Raw genomic sequence first — 19,219 nt, 5'->3', positions numbered from 1 at the left:
TTTGTGTGAGTAAATTCAGAACTTAACTGGCTGTACTATTTAGAAAAATATTTTTCTATCTTCATAAGTCACTTCTAAAATTGTGCCTTGTAAAGCCCACAGGACAGGTTGCTAATATAGAACAAGCATTTGCAATGCAATTGTCTTGCATTTGCAAGAGTTAGAGCTATATTTTAGTTTGAAGTGGAGTGGATGTCTTTGGTTTGGGGTGGAATTATGTGGGTTGATTTGGAACTGTTAGTTGTGGACCTGTGTGGGTTGTGGTGCAATGGTGTGATGTGTAGTGTTTTTGGTTAGTGGAATTATGTGGCATGGTGAATAGGTAGATGTTAGAGCTGCCCAGAATAGATCGAAAGGAAGACAGAGAGCGATAGCTACTTGATGCAGAAAGTGGTAAATCAACTCCAGACAGAGGAGCAGAAAGAATGTATGAGGCAGAGAAAGGAGGGGAGGGCAGGCTAGGCCAGGCCAGGCCACGGACACAAAGAGAGTTCACCTATGAATGCAGAAGACACCCGAAGAAGAGGGGGAAGAGAGTGGATTTGAGGGACAGAAGTTTTGAAAAGGTATGGGAAAGAAACTGTGCTCGAAGACCTGAAGGGAACCAAAATGAAAGAGGCAGGAAGAGTGCGTGAGAGAGGGGTGTGAGGGATGACAAATGGGAGGGGCACCCAGGGGAAGGGGGGGGTTAGAGGTGGACCAGTGCTCAGCACAAGGAGATATAGGAAGGTGGCATGTGTTGGAAGGCAGTATAGAGAGGAAACTGGGTGTGTGAGGAAGGGATAACAGGACAGTGGAATTGTGAGATGAGGGGGTAGTGGGTGTGTGGGGGAGAGATGACAGGGTTAGTGGAAGTGCAATGTAGAGATGGGTTGTATTGGAATTGTGTGTGGTGGGATTGTGTAGTTGAAATATGTAGCATGGGGTGCAGTGGAATTATATGGATAGTAATTAAATGGTATTACCTGTGATGGAATTATGTAGAGTGAGATAGTGTGTTATGGATTTAATTATGTGGAATGGTATCTGGAGTTGAATCTCTTATACGCCCCACAGAAAAGTACTAAGCACTATACCAATGCTGTAATACAATGCACCTGCTTGTGAGATTAGCACCCTAAAAGTCAGTACTTTATACAAAGAGCAAGAGATTCACAACTGTGTCAAGAGCTCCGGAATATTTTAAAATACTAAGGAAATGCAAATGAGCAAGATTATATTCAGGCTGAGCATATACATTTGAAGTGTGTGTATATGTAGAGTATTGGCATGCCAACACACTCTAGAAACAACATATGTGTAAAATCTGTGTACAGGGCGTTCCTTAGAAACCAATAGAGACAATATAACATATGACAGGCAGGAATGTGTAATCAAGATCGTAGACCCAACTCTAATTGGAGACCATGCTCTTGAATGTACATACATGTGAGATTACCAGAGAAGTACGTAAACAATATGCAGCTTGTTCCAGAGATGTATGTAAACAACATGCAACTTGTACCAGAGATGTAAGCAAACCACATCTATGCAGTACGGCTTGAATAATGAAAACACGGCTACCAGGAGCGAATAGGAGAGAAGAAGATGGAGAAAGAGTGTTTGTTACTGTGTTTCTTATATAGGTGAAGATGCTCACAAAGACGTCACTGGTCACTTGTCTTTCCACACTTGCATGATGGGAGAGTGGAGAGCAGGAAGAATGTAGAGCAAAGAGAGTATAGTAGGGAGAGCGAATAACGCATGCACTCTGCCTCATAATTCAAGAAACACCTTTTGTAGTTACCATATGGAATTGTCCCTTATCTGTAGACCGAGTTCTAATCCCATCTTCGAAATGTTAGTATACATTTTGTGGGTGTGGGCAAATTGGGTAAATCCCAGTGCCTGAAACTGTGAGTGAGTGCAATGCAAACCATGTGAAATATGTAAGTAATCTAAACAGTTCGTTGTCCAGTAGTCATGGTCACTGGAATGAAGCAATTGTGTAGCACTGCGTTTTTCGCATAATTGTAGATTTTCCACTTTTGCCACATAATCCTTCATCTGCTGCATAATCATCATATTTCAACAGAAAAAAGTTTCTAGCTCAAATGGCTCAGTTACTAAAAACGGCACAACACATGTTGCTATGCAGTGCAACGTCATTTTCAAAGGTTGACTGGTCACCTTTCTGTTGCTTATTGCTATATTTCGGTGTTCAACTAGTACTAATGAGGTGCAGCCAATTTCCCAGACAGTCTTAACATGTGTAAAAATGTCAAAATAATGAAGTAATACAACCCAAAAAAATGTGCTCTTATGCCGCATAATTTGGCACAATGTACTCAACCCTGCCGCATAATTTAGCCCAACCCTGACACATTATTCTAGTGGTCCTGCTATTATTAATATAATTGGATGTTGCGAACACGACCCACCCCCCAATCCTTACATTCTGGTTTTCTGTGTGTGCTTTTAACCAGACTCGACGTGCACTGTACATTTCATTATAATGTACCACTGTTTTGAGATGGTCCTTCTCACATGCTATAATGTTGTTATTCCAGAAGCATGACTGAGCTGCAGAAACACAAAATTTCACCAGATGAGGGCATCCGTGTTTAGTGGTTTAGTGTAGGGATGAAATATAGAAGCTAAACTATCACTAGCTTTTCACCTATCAATTTAATGTGGGTAGAGTGTGTAAAACAACAGTACCTTTGTACTAGCCGGCTCTGGGGTGACTTGGCTTCCCAAAACTTACTCCCTTCCTACCTATGTAACCTGTGGGCTCCTGAAGTGATTCTGTTCCCATTTTTAACTCAAAATTTGAGGGAGTGTGGGAGTCATTGAACAGCTTCAGACTGGCATGCTGTCTCCTATGAGAAGAGTAAGGGGGTGCTGAGGCCAGACTCTGCTGATAAAAGAGGCGACTTTTGTGGATTGACGCATCAGCGGAGCTGCTATCTGTCAGGTGTGAGCGTTGCGCCACTGGAAGCTAAATGCCTACGAGTAAAAGATAGATCTCTGGCAGATCCAGAGGCCGCAAGCTTGGAAACAGGACCCGAGAAATGCCAAGAGATGCTCCTAATAGCCGCAACCAGGGACACTAACCAGCTCTCCGGAAAGCGTAGAGGAGCTGCTAGTGTAGGGACCAGCAGACAAATGACACTATTACAATATGCTGGACTATGTGGAACGAGAGCGTTTTCACAGAAGCAGCCATAGTGGTCATTGCTGTTTGTTGCCGACCTGACCGTTGGCTTCCGGCTCAAGGCATACAATTATAATTGATGCTCGCACTGAATTTAAAGCACCCCCCACAGCGCAAGGGTGTGTTCTTGCCACAACTATGGTCTCTGGTGAATGCGCTCTCTCTAAACCCTGACTTTGTGTGTGCTCTGCATCAGGAGAAGCACGTGAAACCTCTGGCAGCTGCCGTCCTCTTGCTAACACTCCGTGGAGATAGATCAAAGAGTTGACTCGTCTCCCATTGTTTCTCAAATAAAAAATGTTTAGTAAAAAAAAGAAAAAAACACTAAGCACCCAGGAAATGGAGAGGAGGAGGGACGAGGGAGGAGGGAGGTGGTCAAAACAGACAACAGGAGCGGTGGGGGGTGGGGATGTCAGTGGCAGGAGACTGGAATTTACAACACAGACAGCATGAGGAGGGTAGAGAGGGGCTAATGACAAGACAGACATCGTGCAAATGAAAAGCGGGCGGTGCAGCGCTCAGAGAGATGATGTAGAGCTCGGAACACGAGTAGGAAACTAACAAAAGAAAAAACATATTGCGTCAACACCAACGTATATGGCTGATCGTGCAATAAACCATGTAACATGGTCAGTCTCAGGGCTGGAACACAACAGCCAAAATGTGGGACAAACCTAAAGGCTCAACCTAAAAATAGGGCACACTACATATTGGGGTTAGTGTGCCCTCCCAGTGAAATAAAACCTAAAAGCTTTCTAGGCATGGCCTGACCTTTCCCTAAAAGGCCGAGGTTGGATTACAATCTGTTTTTCCTCCTCTGCTTACAAAAATGGCTCAAAGTGATTTTCTGCTTCTTTTTTCTTAAATCTGAGTTAATGGTAAAATCAAATCAGATTTTGTTAACCTAAGCAGAAACGTATTTTTGTAAAAATGTACATTAGTCTTCATGAGCCAAAACTGGCTTTCAACTTGCTCTACAATCATCACACCTTCAGGGCTGGATTACGAATCCTTGACTGGGAAACTTAATGACGCTGTCTCACATTGGTTTGCCTTTGGGTCCAGGTAAGGCCAGTGGGTGTTACCTACTAACCATTTAGTGGGGTCTAGGTATCTCTGAGTAAACATGAACAGTTGGCTGGAAAAAAGGCAACTTTAACACAGACTCTTTTGACTTGGTGATGGTAGGGAGGACCTTTCCTATTAATTCTCAGAACCCTCTTATACAGTTTGACTCCATCAACAGGAGGTGGGGAATTCCTAACTTATCGGCTTAACATTACATAATGAAAAAATCTGTAAAAAAGCAAGGGTGCAATATTTAAATATATCAAAAAAACAAATGAAGACTGATTTGTTATTCAAAAATTGAATGATGCTCTTGAGTTTAACATTATGCCAAACCACCTTTTCAGCAGTCAATATTTATCCTGGCGTAGTCACATTGTGGACCAGATTCACTCATGCATCATTTACTTTTACTACTTCAACTGAGGCAGTCTGCAGGCCCATGTGTCCAGTTGTTCATGCAATACAGTAGCTGGCCATTGGATAGTTTTAATTTCAGAAGAAATATTAGAATAGAGCCGGTAACATGGGTGTTGAGTGCTAGGTTGTAGGAAGCTGGCCTGGTGTGTGGTGAGTACCTGAGGTACCTTCACCTAATACCAAGTCCAGGTATCCCCTATTAGTGTAGTGTAGGCAGTGTCTAGAAGCCAGACTCTCTAGAGGTAGCTGTAATACCACAGTAGTCAAACAGCACTTACACAAATGAAAGAAAACACTCCGTGTTACAAAAATAAAGGTACTTTATTTAAGTGACACAAAAACCAAAAGGTACTAGAGAGGTAACCTTCTAATAGGAGGTAAGTAAAAACACTACATATGTACACTAATCATCAGCAATAGGCATCAAAAGTGATAGAAAACAGTGCTAACGCAAATAGACAATAGTGACCCTGGGAGGAGCCCAAACCATATACTAAAAAAATGAAATGGGAACAAGGACCCCCACCTAGGTAGGTGGAATGTGTAGCGGGGATCTTGGAGTACTAGGAAACCACAAAGGTAAGTACCACCGTGCCCCCCTAGCAACCAGTAAGTTACTGGATTTTCCCATAACCACCCAAAAGGAAGAAAATGCAACACCAAGACAAGACTACAAGAAACCAGCGGTGGATATCTGAAGGGGAAGACCTGTGGAAGAAGGGGTCCAAATTCAGAAGTCACAGAAGAGTCCTGGGGGAGCAGGAGCTACTACCCACCCAGCTGTGGATGCCGCAGTTGGTCGATGGTAGGATGAAGTGGGTCAGGAATGCAGCCCTGGAGGAGGTGAAGGGTTCCTGGAGAATGCAGTTAACGTCCCACGCCAGATGGATGATTGCAGTTGGTCAGTGGCGTGAAAAAGCCACCAACAAGTCTTGGCAAAGGCAGAAGTCCCAGTGAAGCAAAAGTGGAGCTGCCAGGGACCAGCAAGTTCCAGGAGGACTCCGCCCATGGGGGAGTTCTAGGAGGACCCTCAGTAAGTCAGAGAGTCCAAAGAAGCAGAGGCAGCCCCCCACAGGAGATCCACTGGACAAGGAACCAGGAGTCACAGAGGGGCCCAAGCAGCACTACTAGCGAATAGTCCCATGCTGCAGGAGAAGCACGCAGAGGGTTGTACGTCACAGGAAGGAGTGCTGGGGGCTGGGATTACACGAAGCCTAAAGATTCCCTTAGAGGAGATGCAAACAAGCTTTGGTAGCTGCAAGAGACGCAGTGCACGAGGGTTTACTGTCCTGCGTGGGAAGGCAAGGGCTTACCTCCACCAAAGTTGGACAGCTGGCAGAGAGGACCAAGAGGACTACTCCGGACCACCACCCGTCATGCTGGATCCATGCAGCCCAGGATGAGAGGAGATCCACGCAGCCGGTCTTCGTTGCAGTTGGTGCCTGTGGATTCAGGGGAGTGACTCCTTCACTCCAGGGGAGATTCATTCTGCCTTCTCGTGCAGACTGAAGTCTTGCTGCCCTCAGAGGATGCACAGCCGGGGAAATGTTGCAGAAGCTGGAAGGAGCAGTGGAAACAATGTTGCAAGCAGAGACTTTATCGTGGATGCAGATTGTCCGTTCCTCAAGGGTCCAGTTTCGGTTCCAGTGGCTAGAAGTCAAAGTAGAGGTTGCAGAGGTGTCCTGCTTGAATCTCGCAAGCCGACTATGGGGACCCACCCAGTAGAAAGACCCTAAAAAGCTCTGAAAGGGGGATCGATCACAAAGCAAGGTGTCCACCTATCCTGAGGGGCTCTGACATCACCTGCCTGACCTGGCCACTCAGATGCTTCCAGAGGTCCTTGCCAACCTTGGATTCAAGATGGCAGAACACAGGGACTCTCTGGAGGAGCTCTGGGCACCATCCCTAGGGTGGTGATGGACCGGGGAGTGGTCACTCTCCTTTCCATTGTCTAATTTTGCGCCAGAGCAGGGACTGGAAGTCCCTGAACTGGTGTAGACTAGTTTATGCACAGAGGGCAATAAACGTGCCCTTCAAAGCATACCAGTGGCTTGGGTATGCTACCCCTCCCAAGCCATGTAACACCGATTTCTAAAGGGAGAGGGTATTACCTCCCTCCTCCACAGGAAATCCTTTGTTCTGCCTCCCTGGGCTTGAGCTGTTCAAGCAGCAAGAGGGCAGAAACCTGTCTGAGGGGTGGCAACAGCATGGACTGCCCTGAAAACCCCATAAGGCTGGTAGTAGCACTGCTAGGGGTTCTCTAAGGAGCTCCCAGAGTGCATTGAATCATATGTCCAATACTGGCAACAGTATTGGGGTATGATTCTGACACGTTTGATACCAAACATGCCTAAGTTTGGAGTTACCATTATGTAGCTGGACATAGGTAGTGACCTATGTCCAGTACATGCATAAAATGGCATCCCCACACTCACAAAGACTGGGAAAATGGAACTAGAGTTTGTGGTGGCACCTCTGCTAGTGCAGGGGTGCCCTCACACACAGGTACTTGCACCGTGCCCTCTGAGCTAGGAGGGCCTGGCATAGGGATGACTTACAGTGACTTTGTGCAGTGACCTGTAGTAAAAGGGTGCCTGCACCCTTTCACACAGGCAGCAATGGCAGGTCTGCAGGTACACTTTGCAAGGGCTCTCCATGGGTGGCATAATACATGCTGCAGCCCATGGGGACCCCCTGGTGCCCCAATGCCCTGGGTACCAAATAGTAGGGACTTACATGGGTGCACCAGTATGCCAAATGTGGGGTGTAAGTAACTAAGTTACCAAGTTAGAAGGAAGAGAGCATAATCACTGGGGTCCTGGTTAGCATGATCCTAGTGAACACAGTCAAACACACAAACAACAGGCAGAAAATGGGGGTAACCGTGCCAAGAAAGAGAGTACTTTCCTACATAGGTTCAATTAAATTGCTTTAATCAAGGTGGTACCTAGTCTTTTTCTCTCTGACACTGTACCATTCCAAAAGCAAATAATTCATCACCTCCCTTAAGTGAAGAAGTAAAAATCTTCATTGAGTTCCCACATAAAGGAACTGTGGCAAATGTCATCAAGCTAGAAGTAGATTTAAGTAATATGACTGCATGAATTGACAGCTCTTTTGAAATTACTCAGAACATAAACTGGACATAATCATTATAGGCCTCAACCACTCACTATGGCAAGTCATAATTTATCAGGTCGAGCAATTTTTAGGACCTACTCTCCCCTTCTGGCGAGTTGACAAATGACAGGTATTCTGTTCAGTCAGAAAGTGGGGGAGCAGTAAAGAAACCTTTAAATCTTCTTGTCACGTTTGCCCTGTGTTCAGAGACAGAGGTCAAAAGTTATTTTGTCTTAAATTAATTTTCCCTCTCACTGCAGAGTTCCGTGATTTTGTCAGGTTTTTCCTAACACCCAACATTTACATAGGTAAGTTAACTGTAGAAACATTTCCAAAATATATTTCAGTAGTTGTGAAAGCCCATTGGTAGTACTTCTGTGTGATGTAAAAAAATATTTTAATAGGATGAAAACAATCGGAACATTTTACTTGTGTATGTGCTAAGAATAAATATGTTTTCTGAAACCCGATTTTCACAGATTGTTAATGCATTATATAGATTTATCTTTAAAGCTTCAAATTAGCAGGAATGCTTTTGGACATTTCTCCGAAATGTTCTGTCTGTAAATGACAGTGTGTAACCACATCATGCTTTAGTAATACATTTATTAAAAGTGAGTGTTTAAACATAAACTGAGAAACACCCCTACCCTGATGGAAATGCTATTAGTAAACTAAGAGGTGAGTAATGGATCATGTATTCCTTATGTGTGGGCTTAATTCTTTTAATACATGGAACAAACATTTAGTCTAATTAATCAACCAAAGAAGTTTTTTGTACAGCAGAAATGCTGAGCTCACGTATTTGAAGGTGCCCTCAAATGTGACAGTGAAGAAAAAGGCAGCTCTGTCGACTAAACTATTTGCCTAGGATCACAAAATTGGAGACCCGTTTACTGGTCAAGTGCATTACAATTATGGTCGAGTAGATTACTCAAGTTACTCGACCTGCAGGTCTAGTAGCATTTTTATGGTTTGTCAAGGCTTGCATTAAGTAACTAATTGTCTGACTTTGTCAGCTGAGAACCAAAATGCTTAACACTGCATCCATCGTGTCGAGTAGACCTTTTTTTATGATAGCCAGATTATGTATCTAGTCCTTTCCAAGTGTTAATGTCGATTGGATATGAATTTATTATTCTTAAAGAAGCCATCTTTTAAATAATGTTACAGTGTCTCAAATCCTAACCAGACTTTATCAAACCACAAGACCTTAGTACTGGTGGTGCAGGATTGGGTAAACGCTATTATTTTGCTCTAACAAGATGGCTGTTAAAGTATTTTGACCATATCTTCAATCCCTTTGTTATTATTATCCGAGGGAAAAGTCATAATCATTCATAGGTAGAATTTTTCTTTCCTATAGTTCTTATCAAATGTGAGATTAAGACACGTATTGTGCACGTTGCCCCATTTGGGCTTCATTTCAGTTTGTGTTCTAAACCAGTTGTTTATATTTTCTCGAGTTTTTACATTCCTCGACTTTGTTTCATTCCTGTGTTAGTAGGGACTGTGGCACATAGTGGGGCTAAAGGTAACAGACCACGTATTTTGCCTTTGTTATGACGTTGGTTATGTGTTCAGTTTTAAGAATGTAACCAGTCATTGTGGATGGAAGATGGGGACCTGGCTCAAGGATGTCCGATTTATATCATAGGGATATTACGCTGCAGTGGGTATGTGTGCAGTGCAGATCAGGTGACCCTCTTTAGAAACTCACAAGGGTTCTTCAACACTCACTTCTCATTGGAGGCAGTTCCGTTAAGGTAGTGCAGTCACTCCAACCGTTTTTAGGTTCGAGCCTGCGTTGCATGCGCCCGTGCATGCGTATCGCAGCAAGACGCTTTAGTTATTAGAAAAGGGCTCGGAGCCCTGTCGACGTCCCGTCAGTGTGTTTCAGCCTAGTAGAATCTGCTTGCTTTCATTAGTGGAAGGCATGCACACGTCATGCCTTTAACGGTGGTTAGCCCTCCTCGAGCACAGCGACCAAGTACAGAAAACATGCGGGGCTCGCTGTTTTCTGTCGGATCGTGGACTACTTTTTCTCTATTTTCCTAGCGCGATTTCGCTTAGCAGAAGTAGAGCGCATTACACAGTTAATTTCACTTTTTCTGGTTATGTACATAAAATCACTTTTGCCGATAGATGAACAGTCGGGTTAGGAGTTTACAACGCAATCAGCTCTAACATGAGCAAATGCGAGACCCGTTGCATTGCAAATTCTTGTTATTTGGTTGTCCTGATGAAGCAGTGAAGCTCTTCTCCACTTGCAAGAGTTATTTCATACGTAATGGAGGGAGAGGTTTGTAACCGAGACATGAGAACTAAGCATACTGGTTTGAACTGTGGCTTTTCTTTAGTTGGCAACCAGTGGAGTGTGTTTAGTGCAAACTGAATGTGGCCTTCATAGCGCAAGTCATATATGACCCTGGCCGCATGGATTTGGCTGCCTAAATCCACCTTAGTGGGCAGTCCAGTGAAAATGGCCATACAGTAGTCTGTTGAGGACATCGTTGCTGCAAAGGTGAAGGTGAATGTCCGTTTTGTAGGAATTTGAATTGTAGTCTAGTGGGATGTTAAGCATCAGTCGTTCTTTTAAATCATAAACTAATTTTTTCCGGTAAATTCTATCAGGAAACTATTTAGCGAGAGTATTTCATGAGTATTTAATTACTCATCCCTTTTCAGAAGTTGTGTATAGTGTCGGAAAACACAGTTAAAGATTGTCATTGATAGTCTTTACTACTTCTTATTGTAATGCACAAGAGTTCAAAAGTTAATATATTGAGTGAGTAAGTTGATTTTCTTCTCCATGGAACCATATAAATGTGTTTTATCTTTGGCAGTACATGCACCTGTTTGTTTCCCGTTTGCGAACATAGCATTGTGTGTTTCTGACAAGTGCAGCCATGTTTTGTGTGACACCCTCAACCACTGTGGCTTCCCAAGTCAACAATGCTGGGATTTTGAACTTTATTTTTATGATGGGAAAACGAAACTACCCAGAATGCAAAGCCTTACCGACATTAAAAAGTCGGTGTTACATGAGGGTATCACATGTAACACATAGAAAAACAAAGAAATACATGATAAGTGGAATGCTTGAATTAAATCAGCCTCACATTTGTACTTGGGGTGCATTCCAGCCTATCCCTACACTTCAGACAGAGACAAGCCAAATCAGATTTATTAATGCTGCAGTAGGCGCTGTCCACCGAACTATTAGGACAGATTTCCTCTAGGTGGCAAACCTAGCAAACCCAAAAGAGTTTTACATCTTTTCACTTTTCCTGTCTGCAGCCCACTTCCTGTACCTATGATGGTACATGCTCCATTTCCCTGAACTGTTTCTTTCTTTAACCCTGTTCTCTTCTGCCAGTTATACTTTAGTAGCTGTAGCCATACCTGTACCATAATACCTTTAAATATACTCCAGGGTCACTGTACTTCCCTAATGGTATCTCTGCCACATACCTTTATCCTAGAACCTCTGTTTGTACCCTCGCATATAAACTTCCGCATCTTTACCACTACTAAACCATAGCATCGCTTCCCTCATTCCATTTTATTTTTTTTATTTTTTATTGTGTCTCCTAATTTTCCTTTTACTTGTGTTTTTGTATTGGATTTCCTCAAATGTTTTGTGATTTCCACATTTTGGAAATTACCAAAATGGACTTTGACCTGCTTGGTGCCGTGAGTCTGGTGTCCTCCATGTTGATTTTTGTCTGAAATGAGGTAGAGTCCTGATGTCCGGCCCCTTTTAATTGTTGATGTTGAATGTTATCTGCGTCACAACGAACAGCACCATCTGACTATGAAATGCAGATTGTTTAAGAAAAATATGCGAAAAATAGATACAGCTTTACATACAGATAAAGGATTAGGAATGATCATATCAATGTTTTTTGGGTTCACACTTTCTGGGACGTTGGCCATACGCAACGTGATCTGAATTGGTTTGCCCTCCAATACCTAAACACCTGAAGTGAGGTGACAACGATTCTACGTAACTGTACAGGGAACAGTGGGACAGAGGTGGACGGGGTAGAAGAGAACATGTTTTTTTAATGATTTTATTTTACAAAATCGAGAAATATGAACCCATTTTCAGTGTTATAAATAACTGATTTGCTCTTTTTCGGATATGCAGGGAAGCTTTTGCTTTTATCAGATAAATATCTCCTCGGGTGTGTGGTAGATAGTGTTCTGGTCCACAGTCTCGTTCAGCCTTATCATCCAGATCTCCTGGTAGTCATTAGAAGGATATTTCGTGTGCACTGGTCCACTTTACTTGACAGTGCTTGAACCGCGTGATATGACCTTATGCCCCAATGTTTTTTTCCACTAAAACAGATGATTACTATTCTACTCACGTTGACAGGATTGAAGTCACCGAGGGTCTAGTTTTTAAAAAATCCCCTTCACAGTCCATGTTATTGGATGTGTATAACGCTTTGCCAAAGAGCTTAACATAAATTATGAACGTATAATAAAAAGAATCAAGCATGAATAGACCTTTGCTTTAACAAAACCATGAACAATACAAATGTAAGCTGTCAAGACACAGCGAAGAGGATGGTCTGTTTTAAAGGAGACTGGAAATAATGGAGAGAGAACAGAGTGTATAGCAAGGGGAGAGGAGGACCAATTGATTTGAAAACTTATCAAACCCGAGTATGGGTGGCAATTGATTTGCACAGTGCAAGCTGTCCCAGGAGAAATTCACCTTGGGAATCATGGAAAGCAGCTTCAGTTGAGGTGGGGATGACGGGCCGTGGTGCAGCTTGAGTTGAGTTGGGTGTGACAAGCAGTGGTCCAGGTGACCACTGAATGCCCCCCTTTATCTTTTATGTCAACATTTTTTAAACAGCACCTGCCCCTTTAAGGGACACTGGCTACTTTAAAAACATTTTTCAATTAGGAAAGTGAATGCAGGAATAGAAACAAGAACTGTTTTAGCATGTGCCCCAGAGTGCTATATGTAAACACAGCAGACTGGCAAACTGGATTTTACATTGAAGCAGGATTTGGCAATATAATGTCAGACGATGCTCACAGCCCCTTCCCTGAAAATCCTGGGAGGTCAGAGGAGTTATCTTTGCCTATTAATGTCAGCCTATTGTTTGCTCCTGGAAGGCATTTTACAGCTTTTTCACACCTACTGAAATGCTAATCACTGGTTTGCAAACGTGGAAGAGCAAATGCAAATTTAGCCCTCAGGAATTTCAGGCAGGAAAAATGTAACTTTCTAAAAGTTACTTTTCTTTAATATTTATTGAAAATCCAGCTTCACTATTAATTTTAATTTTTAATACATTTAAAAATAGTTGCTTGCAGCTAATTGCAAACCTAAAATTAAGTATTAGGTTTGTATTCTGTACTCTGGTTTTATACATAGGGCAGCTAAATCTGACGCAATGTAAAATAGCTTTTCGGTGCTAGTCATTGAAAGGACATGTTAACATTACATTTCTACATGTTCTACTAAATGCCATGCACCCTGCTTTGTGGGAGTGACAAGGCCTATATAGGGGTGACTTGTTAATTTTTGAAAATGGGGTTTCGATTTGTCAAAAGGGTTTATTTGGAGTGGTTGAATTGTATTTTTCACACTACTAAAATCAGGCAAGGCCTAAAGCCATGTTTGCACTGTACTGTAGTGGATGACACAACAGGCTTTGCATCCCACTGGTGACATTCAACTTCTGGGTCTTGGGTACTCTTTGGCATATTTAACTTACCCATTAGTCCCTAGTATAAGGTTCATTGAGGTGTAAACCAGTTTAATCCTGTTGAAACGGCAAGCACAGGCGCCCCACCACTAGTTAGCATGGGTAAAGTACACAGAGTTCTGTTGCCACCAAAAGAGTAAAGCCAAAAATCTGGGGGTGCCTCATGCAAAAGATAGAAATTTCTAAACCAATTGACAGATTTTTTGCCAGAGGAACGTAGCACTGAAGTTGGTGGGGGAATGATCTAATCAAAATCAGTGTGTGATGATTTTGGTAATTCCTGTTTTGTATGACCTTGTCTAGTGGTATTATGTTATTTAAACATAATGAACATCTTATATTTATCTGTTTCTGCGTGCAGCTTATCGAGCTTCCCCTAAAGATTGTACATTAAATATTGCTTACTGTCCTTGTGCGGCACTTTCTACTATATACTCACTCTTCCCCTCAATGTTCCATCCATGGACCCCATATTGTCTTGTGTTTCTCGGGGCAACCCCTCGATTTATATACATATTGCTCTGCGATGGCACAATAGTCCATGCCCCTTGACCATTCTTTCACAGAGGTAGCTTTCTCTAAACTCCAGTGGTTTGCAGTCTCTCTTTTGGCTACTCAACAGCCTCTGGTGGCAAGAAGCCTCATGCTTCTCTTGCCCTCCCCCCCACTCGCACAACAGCCCCAGTAATATTATTTTAGGTTCTGGGGATATCATTCTTTCGATTACCTGTGATAAATGTACATATGTTGTGCCAGTAATTTTGTATTATTGGGCAATCGTGTAGGGCTGTAGTATATACTCTGTGGAGATATTTTAGTTGTATACGTTTCAATCGCATGGACGATAGTTGTGTGTGATACCTTTTCTTGTTATTTTAGATTGGGTGACCTGTGCTTCCACCGGGTTGTGTTTATGGGAGGGTCTGTACCTGGTTCACTGATTCCTCTATTGCATGTTGGAGTTGTGGATAGCTGTAGAATTGTGTGTTGTGCAGTTCGTAAGTGTTGTTTAGGTGTTGAAATTAGTACATTGTCTTCCCCTCCCATCCGTCACCAAGCCTTGAGATGCCAATTGTGTCCCATGCTCAGAATCCTTCTAAGTTATTTGTGTGGGGTAACCATGTTTCATTCCGCAGCGGGGTTTCTACAGCTGACATCCTGTGCCATTTAATCCATCGCAGCTCGTGGTGCCAAGAGGCCAGGGATGCGTAGGTTGCTGAGGGAAGCTTGGAGTCCACCCTGGGACCTTATAGGAAGTGCAAGATGGTGTGCTGCTCCAGCACACGCACCTTCACAGTCATTGCTGGGTCCAGGGCTGTCTGGCTGATCCAGAAATAGAGCCTTATGTCCGCAATTCCCAGGTCCCCATCGCAGGGGTTAAGGACACATTTATGAAAGGAGATGCATGGTTGTGATCTGGCCTAGAGGAACTTAACCAGTGCCGATTGCAGACCTTGAAAGATTTGGAGGGGGGGATAACATGGAGGTAATTCTGTAGTGTGTAAAGCAGCCTTGGTAGGGAAATTATTTTGAGTAGCGCTACTGTGCTTGCCATGTTCAGAGGGATCCCTCTGATCCCAGCAAGGAGCGGGCCACATTTAGGGCCAGATGTATGAGAAGATTTTACCCATTCTTCCCTATGGGAAACTGTGTTCGTACACATGGCCCTTAGTTCCAATACTAGTTGCTTTTCCAGGGCTGTGTGCATGCCTAGGTACTTGAATTGTTGGTCCACCCATGATAATTGACTGGGTAACCCGTAGATCGTCAAGATTCTCTATCAGGGGAAGATAGGTTGAATTAATCCATTTGACAGTGAGTTCAAAGCCATCTGCATTTATTTGGCGCATGTGCATCAGCCTTTTAGTTACATTTTTTAAAGAATATTTATATTAAAATATTAGCGCTCCCTCCTAGACCTTTTGGTCAAGTTAAGTGGACTTGGGCTAAAAGGGAAAACATACTCTTTTTCATTCTCTATATTGATATTTTTTCCCCTTTTCCACTGTGCTTTGCATTTAGGATTTTTAAGTTTCTAAGTGAACCCAACAAGATGTCGAAAATAGACATGGGTAACACTCTGCATGTGATAGTGGACGTCTTTGTGGCACCGCTGTGAAATTTCTGGGTGTTGATATAACCCTTGCTGGTAGTTGCAGAAATGCATACATTTACTTTTGTTAAAGGCAAGACTTCAATATGTTTTCAGGGTTTGAGTGAAGGTGGGCAACCACACCCAAAAGAATTTGTGTTCAAATTATTAATTCACTTTTGCATCAGATGTATACTTTAGCAATATTCCACAATATAGTAGTTGAACAAATCTAGTACTGGAAAGGATTTTTTGAGTACTCGTGAAATTATTTTTGAATCTCTTGAAAGTCAGTCAGAAATGTGCTTCAAATTTGTTGGAGCCTTCACTTTTACAGGCAGGTTTGTGTGACTCTCGACCTTAGTGTGCACCTTGGAGCCTATTTCCAGTTTTGCTGTAGGCTAGTCTTAAATGTTAACTTTTTAGAAAATGTCACTATATTCTTTTTAATGCAGTTGAGAACTACATATCCTATTGGTAGGGAAAATCTTTCCTGAATTATGTACGAAAAGCTCTGTGTTGATAGGCTAAATTATTTATTTGCGTTAAACACCCACCTGCATCTCTTTTGCCTGCTCTAAATTATTTACTGTGCCATATTGTTTGTAAGATGATTTGTTTGGTTCACATTTTACATGTCTTCCAACAACTTAAGCTGAAATAGATCTAATTGTCTAGTTTTCAAATACTTAGTGCAGTATTAAATAAATTAAGCCATCTCTGTTCAATTGGGCCGCAGCCCTAATCTAGACAAGGGCCCTCATCTTGTTCAATTTCTCTTTCAGGTGCTGTTGCGTTGAAGAATCTTGAGATTAAAGAAAATGCACTGGTGAGCTCATGGCCTATCGTCCGTTGAAAAATATTGAATGATTTGATTTGTGAGCAGATTTTTAAAATAATTATGACTATTTATGGTTTGCAAAATGTGCATGAAATGCCTTTTCTCAAAACATGGATATCAAATATGTGAACCATTTTTAGGTCTCACCTTACGAGTGACTTGTGGTCGGTAAAAACTACCTTTTATCAGTGGTCAACTGTTTTTTTTTTTTGTCACTCATTTGCTTGCTTCATATTTGACGTCCTTCTTTCTTCTTCTTGTATTTGTCACTCCCAGGGGCATAGCTTCTTTACCATCCTTTTGATTGAATTATTTGAACCCTTCTTTGTCTTGGTCTACTTTTTCAAAGCGTTTTTTTAGCATTCTATGGAAGTGCATGTGTTTTTGTTGATCTCTTCTTGATGTGATACTCTCCCCTCAGATCCCTGCCCTATTCTCCCGTCCTTTCCATGTTGCTCCCTACTCTGCTCTTCCCTAAAAGCACAGGAACAAGCATATATTTGAGGGAGTTTGATTAAAGAACGTATAGTTTCATGTTTTATCTCTGAATGTTGAATGGAAACCCAGGCTCCGGTACACCAGGGCAGTCTGTTCCCCTGCACTCTACGCTACTTTACACCACTCGACTCTGCATCACTCTACGCCACTCCACTCTGTGCCACTGTACTCTTAACCAATGCACCCTACACGACCTTACTGAAAACCATTGTACTCAATAGCAACTTCTCTGCACCATTGCACTCTGTACCACTATACTCTATCCTGCAACACGCTACTGCACACTACACCATTGCACTCTGTGCCACTTTTTTCTACACTGCACCACTGTACTCTACGCCACTGTCATCTGCACCACTCTACACCACTGCACTCTATGCTGCTGCACTCTACAACACTCTACTTTGCAAGATTACATTCTGCCACTGCACATTACGCCACTGTACACTACTCTGCACCACCAAACTCTACGCTACTAAACTTTTACTACACTTTGCATCACTCCACGCCACTCTAATCTATTCTGCACCACTGCCATTCACGCCATTAAACTTTAAACCACTCTATCTTTTGCCACTTCACCACTCCCACTACCCTGCGCCACTCAACTGCACTCCACTTCACTCTGCTCTGAAACAGTCTACTCCATTCCACTGCACTCTGTACCACATCACTCTATGCCAATGCATGTTACACCACTTAACTCAAAACTAGTGAACTCTGCGTTACTGCATGCTACACCAATCTATTCTGCACCAGTGTCCTGTAGGCGATTTCACTCTAGGCCACCCTACTCCACTCTGCAACACTGCACTCTACAATATTCTACTCTACGATATTCCACGCTGTGATGCTCTACTCCATTAAACTCTACTCGATAACACCCTACTCCACTCTATACCACTCCACATTACAACACTGTGTTTTACTCTATACCACTCTAATCTGCAACAGTCTACTCCACTCTGCCAGTCTCCAAACCTACTCCACTCTACAACCCTCGACGGAACTCATTCTGTGCCATTCAATGCTACTTTACTCCACTTTATTCTACAACACATTACTCCACTGTAGTCTACTCCACTCTACGCTGCTCCGCTCCGCTCCACTCTATGCCACTCTACTGTAGCCTGTGCCAGATGGCTCTACAACACTCTACGCCATTCCACGCTCCTAGGCCACTCCACTGTACAATAATAAACTCCCCTCCACACTGCTCACCTCTACATTTTACTCAAGTCTGTGCATCACCTCTACACCCTGCTCTATACCACTTTATGCCACTCCACTCTGATACTCTACTCCCTCCAAGGCACTCCACACCATGCCACTCCACTCCATTAAGCTCTACTAAACATTGCTCCGTAACACTTCACTCTTCCACTTTACGACACTCCACTATATGCCACTCTACTTTACCTGAGTAACTTTTAGCCATACTGAACAGCGGCCACGCTTGTGTACAACATGACTAAAACATATTGTCAAAGCCAATAGCTCTTGCATAGGTGATACCTATTGACTTTAACAGTGCTTGTTATTACCAGCCCAGCGGAGCAAGGCAGGCTGCCCCAAAGTAGCATTGTTGATTTGGAGGTGGTTATTTATTATTTTTGATAGACCTCAGAGTCAGCCCACTGTCCTGACAGTCATGAGTGACATTGTATGTTGAAAGGTCAAAAGTGCATCTTATTTATTCAGAAAATGAGTCATTTTAGATGTCCTCTTCCACACCTCAGGTGAAAAATCCAGATCTCTAAATTGACGAAAATTGGGCGGTACATGGAGTTTCTTACACCAACTTTCCAGGTTCTCTGTGTACTTATAAGGAAAACATTATATTTTAAAGCCTTATGTGTTCGATGGGTTTCCTTTGGCTCTAGAACAGATGATTAGTTATTCTCCCTCACAGCAAAATCGATGATTTTGCTGTGAGGACACCGTATACTAAAACTCCCCTTTTCAGCATGGTGATGCTGACAGAGGAATATAGATAGTGTGCAGACATTTTTGCAAGAATTCCCAGTCGGGAATTCTCTGCCATCGTCTTGCTTGCTCGTTTTAAACTCCTATATTTACTTCTGTTTTTGCTGTTTGATCAAACATGCTTTTTGGTTCTTTGTGCACTATTCTAAAATTTCGCCCTAGGTTTTAATTTTTTTGATCTTTTAATTAATTGAACTTCTACTAATTTTTAACAGGCTGTGAAAGGTAGTGTACTGCTAGAGTAGGCACCATTCTTCCCCGCA

General features: G+C 42.6%; 1 protein-coding gene across 2 annotated transcripts in view; it reads left to right on the top strand.

Annotated features, from left to right (window-relative positions):
• The window catches only part of VPS13A (vacuolar protein sorting 13 homolog A), a 1,844,906-nt gene that overhangs the window by 88,740 nt on the left and 1,736,947 nt on the right, over positions 1–19,219 (top strand). For both annotated transcript variants that reach the window (XM_069230089.1, XM_069230094.1), the window contains exon 2: positions 16,417–16,460. In XM_069230089.1, the coding sequence (XP_069086190.1) occupies positions 16,417–16,460 (44 nt within the window). The remainder of the gene's footprint in view (positions 1–16,416; positions 16,461–19,219) is intronic.

The sequence above is a fragment of the Pleurodeles waltl genome, chromosome 1_1 (genome assembly GCF_031143425.1).
Source record: "Pleurodeles waltl isolate 20211129_DDA chromosome 1_1, aPleWal1.hap1.20221129, whole genome shotgun sequence".
Taxonomy (NCBI): domain Eukaryota; kingdom Metazoa; phylum Chordata; class Amphibia; order Caudata; family Salamandridae; genus Pleurodeles; species Pleurodeles waltl.
Note: the sequence above shows the minus strand (reverse complement) of the source record. Positions and strands in the feature narration are given on the sequence as shown.